Source organism: Haplochromis burtoni, unplaced genomic scaffold (genome assembly GCF_018398535.1).
Source record: "Haplochromis burtoni strain Fernald_Lab_line unplaced genomic scaffold, NCSU_Asbu1 Contig_3357, whole genome shotgun sequence".
Lineage (NCBI taxonomy): Eukaryota > Metazoa > Chordata > Actinopteri > Cichliformes > Cichlidae > Haplochromis > Haplochromis burtoni.
The window spans coordinates 1-7,182 of record NW_024585718.1 but is presented as its reverse complement, the minus strand read 5'-3'; the positions used below and the strand labels follow the sequence as shown (position 1 = coordinate 7,182).

The 7,182-nt window shown below is 36.0% G+C and overlaps 2 protein-coding genes across 5 annotated transcripts; one reads left to right on the top strand and one right to left on the bottom strand.

Annotated features, from left to right (window-relative positions):
- Nucleotides 1-9: 9 nt before the first annotated feature.
- LOC102301947 (DNA ligase 1) lies at nt 10-7,173 on the top strand. Of its 4 annotated transcripts, none has more exons than XM_005953226.3 (12): nt 10-1,712; nt 1,831-1,893; nt 2,424-2,557; nt 2,633-2,686; nt 2,791-2,839; nt 3,087-3,160; nt 3,291-3,537; nt 3,630-3,779; nt 5,232-5,462; nt 5,560-5,730; nt 5,877-5,982; nt 6,063-7,173. In XM_005953226.3, exons 1-12 carry the CDS (start codon nt 1,559-1,561, stop codon nt 6,262-6,264), a joined length of 1,635 nt encoding a protein of 544 aa, XP_005953288.1. In that variant the 5' UTR covers nt 10-1,558; the 3' UTR covers nt 6,265-7,173. The 4 variants fall into 4 exon arrangements, with proteins under 4 accessions (XP_005953288.1, XP_042073797.1, XP_005953287.1 ...); XM_042217863.1 differs by having other exon boundaries at nt 5,229-5,462; nt 5,563-5,730; XM_005953225.3 differs by having other exon boundaries at nt 5,229-5,462.
- Nucleotides 1,721-7,101, bottom strand: LOC106632880 (coiled-coil domain-containing protein 97; the record flags this gene model as incomplete). Its single annotated transcript, XM_014331573.2, is given in 1 exon segment — nt 1,721-7,101. A coding segment is annotated over 1 exon segment (126 nt), but the record flags the coding sequence as incomplete, so codon positions are not given.
- Nucleotides 7,174-7,182: the final 9 nt, after the last annotated feature.

The following is a 7,182-nucleotide window of genomic DNA, read 5'->3' as shown; positions in this document are numbered from 1 at the left end:
GTGGGGGAACTTGCACAATCGGTGGCTGACTAAATACTTTTTTGCCCCACTGTATATGCCACTGTGAAGCAGTCACTAAGAAGTCACTTTTTCTCGCCTTGGCCACAAGGTGTCGCACGGAGTGGAGTCGCCGAGGTGCATAAAAGTGGCCAAATTTTGCTTATCAATAATAGAGTAAGCATCCTCTGGTATTAACATCTTGATAAAACTGTTGACGTGGGTTTCTATGTCATGAGCAGCTCCTGTAGGAATAATGAGTAGGTGGACCAGAACTTTTGTCCCCATAGTGTATTTCACTTTTTACTTTTATTGTATTTACATTATGTAAAGTGTTTAGTGTGTTGACAGCAGTTCGTGTCAGGTCTTCAGATTTAAATTTGCAAGAGAAAAACAAGAGGTGTGCTTTGACTTTGAAGCATTGCGAGTAATATATCAATCATGTCTGTGACAGATGGATATAACTGTTCTAAAGAAGTTAGACAAAACAAAAAAAACATTTTCATACAAATTTGTCCAGCCATATTGACAAAATGTGAAATAAATAAAGGAGAGTTACAGTGTTGTGCAAAAGTCTTGAGCCAGGACACGTCATGCAGAGATATGTCAAGTTTTCAGCTAATAGCTCTTTGGACATCAGTTGGTTTACAATAAAAAAGAAAATTCCTGTCAAACTGTGTTATCTGTGGCATTTTTCAGAGATTCCACTAAAGAAATTGGAAGAAATCGTATGTTTTTGTGACAGGCTGCTAGTAACAAAGTACCTAAAGATACAATTTAATACTGGTTCCTTGCTAAGTTATTTGTTATATATACAGTGTTATTTAGACAACACTGTATATATAAGTCCCTCGAGTTAGGTGTGTTTTTAATGCTTGAATGATTCATAGGTCAGTGTTAAGGGGCCTAACAATCTAAAAGAAACATCCCTCTGAAATATTCAGGCACAAGGACGGCACTGAAAACAACTGAGAAAGCAGCTAATCCAAGCTGATGTGTTCTTTAAGTTAATTCGCGATTATATTGCACTAAGGAATTCAAATAAAGTCGGATGTGTTAAAAAGTAATGGAAGATTACATTTTAATATATATAAAATTTACAAAATATTTTAACAAGTCAATGGTGTTGTGCATCTTTTTGAAAAACAGAAGACATATCTATCTGTCATCTATCTGATTAACTGACTGATTTGAAAGTTACAATGAGTTTTGTCAAATGAAGTCTAAACTGAAATAAAACAAGACATGAAAACTGTGTCGTCAGACCACAATGACAAATCCTCAAAATGTTAATACTGAGAACTGTTTTCAGGACCAAACTATTAGTATCGGTATGAGCTGAACTCGAGATCTGTGCGGTGGTCAGCAAACATTTTTCGTCTCTCGCACAACAAAAGATGAACAAAGAATTCAGTATTCAGTTGTGCTATTTCTTTTTATGATCATGTCGCTCGGGTAAGGGCTCACACATGTTGTTTTGGGTGGGAAGACCTTTTGACACAAATCAATGATTACCCTGAAATCTGTTTAGGAAGACTATATTTTCAGTTTTGAAAAATAAATGGAGAGGAAAAGATCTGTGGAAGAGGAAAACCAAGAAGACTGTAGATTAAGGAAAAGATGGAGAGTTGAATACAATGAAACTTCTGATGGTGAAGATGAGGAGGAGGAGGAGGAAGAGGAGAATCGAAAAACCTGGAAGACAGAAGGGATACGTAAGTTCTTAGTTGAATATGTTTCTCTAATTTTATGGCATAAATATACATTCATAATATTTTATTATGGAGACATTGTTATTATTATAGTTGTTGTAATTTTTTTCCCAAAATTTAGCGTTTTTGTCTGTAATCTGTGGAACCACAGAGGGCATCCTTGATTGTGAGAAGCTGGAAAAAAGTAAGCAAATACAATTATCTGAGAAGCATAAGCACATTTCATGGAAACCATTAAACAAGAAAACACTTTATACTGTTTGAAACTGTGCCCACAAATAAAAATCATGTATATAAAAAATGGAACTTAACTTTCTCTCCAGCTGAATGAATGCATTAATGCATGAATGCATGAATGGTTCACTGGTGATTCTGAATTGCCTTCCCCCCATCCCATGACAGCTGTGAAACATAGCTCTCCATCAGTCATTTGGGAAAAGTAAATACAAACCTACATTAAAATAATACAAATAATAATCTCTAAACCTTAGACTGGATTGCAGATCAGGTGCGAATATTTAGAACATCTTTAAAGATTGACAAGAAAATAAAGAGAAAGCATGTTCCTTGTGCTGTTCAAATATACAATTTTAAACAATGTGCACTGTTTTAAAGAGGATCAAATGTTAACTTGTCAAAAGTTAGCTTTACTTTTTTAAGTGTTCTTTTCTAATTTAATTTGAATTTTCCTGTGTGTTTGGATGATCAATTTAGGTAAGGCGTGTATTGAATATAAAGGCAAATGGTATAATCCACCTAGCTTTGAGATACTTGCAGGGAAAGGATCAAGTAAAAAATGGAAAGCAACTATTTTCTATGACGATCAACCTCTGGAGTATTGGATTAAGGTACTTTTTTCCCATTTCTATTAATCAAAGAAAATCAGATTTCACTAAATAAACCGTCAAACTAACTTTTCACAGAAAGATTACCTAAAAACCGAGGGATACAGAAAAGGAAGATCCAAGACTAGAAAGGTATCTGAGCATGAGAGCACTGTAATTCTGATTTTCAAAAATGAATTAAAACAACACTGAGAATGATAATTAAAGGTCATTTTTCCTGAACCTTGAATCAAAAGGAAATACAATCATCCGGCTCTGAAGAAACTGAAGATGATAATGCTGAAGGTAAAGACCAGCTTTCAAACAGTGAGGAAATGCTCGTGGAAACAGAGCAGAGAGAGTAGAAGCTGAAAATGCTGGGAGTGAAGAAGATGAAGAGAAACAGGCAGAGGGAGAAACAGAAGATGAGACTGTATCTGCTGTTGCCCCATACTGACAAAAGTGTTATTAATTAAATGATGTTATTTCCTATTGACATGTAACTAACCTAACAAAAAGTGTCTGTGTATGAAAATCACTCTTCTCTTTTCAGAGAGGACAACAAAACATACAATTTCAGCTGCTGCGGAACATGCACTGAGGGGGAAAGAAATAAAGACAGCAAATGTAAGTTTTCCATTATTTCAGAGGGGATTTGTCAGTTTCTGCCATGTCACTGATTTAGGACAAATAATTTAAAAATGACTATCTGTTCTTGTAAATGTAAATCTAATTTAAATGTTTAATTTTGCCTCAGGGAACAGGTGCTTATCACCCCGAGGGGATGGACCATCCAGGAGAGTGCAGCAGCTCAGCAAAAGTTAACACAACCACTGCAGCAGCGAAACTGATTACTCCCTCAAACAAATATGACCTATCCATCAACGGGAGTGATGGGGAAGGCAGTGAAGACCAGTTAACACAAAGCAGTGAAAGAAAAGAACAGGAAGCTTCCACATCTTTGGGGATAGTGAATAAAACTGAATCCAGTGTCTTAAACTCTGGTATTAAAACAGTTTAACATCAAATAAATATTTAATAGCCACTGTGCATTTTTTCATATATTTGATTAATTGACATGTTGACTTTTGCAAAGATGCAAGGATGGAGGACAGAGAAGACGGGCATTTAACTCACTGTGGGAATGAGAAAGAACAAAACAGAGAAGATTCTCTTGACATGTTGAGATCTGAAGTTACTGGAAATACCAGAGATGTGGCAACACAAACTGTGCCAAAAGTACTGAGTGAGTTGCATGTGTTTTGGCTTTCTTTTTTTGTGTTTTTGTAGAAGACACTTCTACTAAGATTACAAGTCTTACTTTTAACCTCTGATTGTGTTAGATGAGTTAGGGAATACAATTGTTTTGGCTCAGTTCTCAAATGATAATTGTTCTAATAACATTCTAATAACAGTGTGTGAAATCCTTCATAAGACTGGTTTCCCGCCCACAAATGAACAGCTTTTCCCAGTGTTAGGATTTACAAATGTTATAGGCACACAGCTAAACTGTCTGCTCTTTGAATAGTTGTAGATGTCTTTGCGATTAAAAGACATCAGGTGTCGTTTCAAATGAATAGTTTTGCTCTCCAAAGTACACCGATGAGTCACTTAATTCAGTATACCTATTCCAGTGTTCGTTGTTGTAAAGATATAATCAGCCAGTCACGGGAGACTGGGAGACATGGGAGAAGCTCAACATGCATTTAAGAATGCAGACAAGGTCAATACCATCTGCTGAATTTCAAACTGAGCATCAGGCCAAAATTAAGCTTTTGAAACCAAGTCCAAGCCAAGAAACCAACCCATTTAAATGAGCTCTACCAATTCTGCGCTACCAATAATGAGTGGCTCATGAGATTGAGCAGTTCATCTCCTAATCTGAAGTTTGTAGTTCAGTCCCTTGCTGCTCCAGTCTGCATACCGATCAAGATACTGAACCCCAAGTTGCTCAATGTTTTAAAGAAAGCGCTTAGATAGAAAAAGCATAGAGCAAAGTGCTTGCATAAATGAGGTATGTTGTATAAGTTGAGTAAAAAAAGTGCTAAATACAAAGAAGTCAAATTACCTAAGAGTCACAGATCTTATGTGGATTGGAGAAAGTGCAAAAAAAAAAATCACACTAACAATTCTTGTTATTTAAAGTCATGGAAAATGTTTGATGTACAATCGTTTCAAGCGGGAAAAACTACAGTCCATCATTCAAAGCACATAATTACCATGACATTCATGGCCATAATGAGTGCCTGTAAACTTCTGACCACAACTGGAAGTGACTTTGAACATGGCATGGCTGTGGGTGTCAGTTACACCGGTCTGAATATTTCAGAATCTCCTACTCGGGTTTTCCCAACAATCATCTGTAGAGTTTACAGGGAATGGTCCTAAAAAGAGAAAGTGAGCAGCAGTTCTCTGGTGTAAAATGAGGTCAAAGAAAAATGACCAGATTGCTTTGTGCTGATAGAAAGACAGTAACAGTAACTCAAATAATGACTAATTGCAATCAGGGTATGCACAAGAGCATCTCTGAACACCAAACAGTGAAACAGATGAACTGCAACAGCAGAAGACCACACAGTTTGAGTGCTGCTAACTTGAAAACTATTTTGAGAAATTATTTGATTCTACTAATAGTAATTACAAATAATTATAAAGTGTACATGCATAAATCTAATGCATTGTTATCCCTATCAAGAAGCTGGGGGAGATATTGTTGAAGATAAGGACCAGTTTCTAAGCAGAGGGGAGCTGGCAGTGAAAACAGAGCAGAGAGCTGAAGAGAAGGTCGGGTCTGGACATGAAAACGAGGTTGTAAACTCAGAAGATGCTGGGAATGAAGAAGAGGAAGAAGAAATGGAAACGGGAGGAATGGAATCTGAAGCTGTACCTGCTGTTGCCTCTAACCACACTGACAAGTGTGTTATTAAAGGTGATATTTCCCACAATTCTCCTAATGGAAAATAGTAAATACTTTATTTATGTGTGTATTAATTTCACTTTTTGGTAACATTTTGTCTTTTGTACAGAAGGCTCAGCAGAGAGAGGAGATGCACAGTCAGCAAACTGTGGGAATGAGAAAGAAGGAGACAATCCTCCTAACATGCCAAAATCTAAAGTCACTGTAAAAACCAGAGACGTGGAAAGAAACACACCAATCAAACAGCAGAATGTGGAGGAAAAAACAGAAGAGGAAATGAGTGAGTTGTTCAAAAACTGAAATCACTAGCAGGATTTTTTTTCAGCTTTTTTTAAGAGAAAAAAATTCATGTATTTATTTTATTTTTATTATTATTTTTAATCTTTTCTGGTCTTTTTTTCCCCAATATGTTTTCTAAATGTACAGGTCCTTCCTGTGAATCTCTGGCTGCGTCAGATGAGTGTGAACATAAAGATGTCCACTGCTCTGGCCACAATGTAGCTGCATTACAATCCACGAGGCCAGAGAGGAGGTAAGATGTAGCTGTCCTATCATTTAGGTAAAGATTTTTAATTTAGTCAAACAATCTTAAAAGTTAACTTTTTTCCACAGCTCATCTCCAGCAAGTCAAACCTCTGTCGGCATTAATTTCTCTCACATGTCAGAGGCTCTGTCACCTGGGCCCTCAGTCAGCTCTGGTTTGAATACAACGGATCTTGATCAACTGAAGAGGGAGAAACTAAAAATGCAACTAAAGGTCTTAAAATTACAAGAAGAGTGTTACACTTTGATAATAAAAGAACTTAAAAAATGAAGATTAATGCTTCTGTAAAGCTGAATTTGAAAAATTGCTGCAGTATGTCCACAAATGACATGCGTTATTTTTCTTTGGTTAATTGTTACTTTTGAGAAAAGCAACAAAATCATAAAAGTGTACTTTGTCTTTGCTATACTCAGTTTTCCTTTCACACTGCTGATCACCGTGTTTTACTTTGTTTTAATAATTCCACATACAGCTGATATTTTCTTCTTGAAATTCTGAATAAACAACATTGATGCTTTTTATCGGTAAATTGTGCAGATGTTGTCAAACTGTTTTCTTTGGACTTTGCCCAACCTGTAATAATCATTGTAGGGAACAGCATTGTAATTAGAAGAATACATTCCTTGAATTTTTTGAAGTGGCCTTGAGCAAAAGTTCTCCAGCCATCATTGGCTGCTTTGTCACTCATTTTCAGTCCTGATTTTTAAATGTGTACAATGATTTGTAACTTTTGAAGACTCACTCACGTTTCAATCCACACAATACAAAGCAATCTGACACGCGTACATCTAAACCTAAATAAATACATGTTTCTGTTGAGTTTTGAACAAGAAAATCATATTTATACAAATTTTCAAAAGACCCCAAAAACATGTTTATTACATCTTTTGTTTGTGTTTAGATGTCAAACTAAAAAATAGAATGGAAACTCGTTTTGTACATTTATATTTACAGTTCATTCATTTATTAATAACACGAGTACTATTCTGTCATATTTTCTTCCTCCTCTTCCTCTTCTTCGTCATCATCGTCATCAAAATATTTATCCTCTGCATCTCTGTTGACAATGTCCAAGTTGTCATAGTCTGGATTCTCATCCACCTCCCTGTAACACAAACACATAAACACCTTAAGTCACTTTCAAAGCCCACAGTAGAGCAGGGCGATATGGCCAAAAATATTTATCAC

Bases quoted from the DNA above. Each gene is read 5' to 3' on its own strand.
- LOC102301947 (XM_005953225.3), top strand. From the start codon at position 1,559: ATGGAGAGGAAAAGATCTGTGGAAGAGGAAAACCAAGAAGACTGTAGA. The intron at 2,558-2,632 runs GTACTTTTTTCC...AACTTTTCACAG, and splicing joins CTCTGGAGTATTGGATTAAG to AAAGATTACCTAAAAACCGA. The intron at 2,687-2,790 runs GTATCTGAGCAT...TTGAATCAAAAG, and splicing joins GAAGATCCAAGACTAGAAAG to GAAATACAATCATCCGGCTC.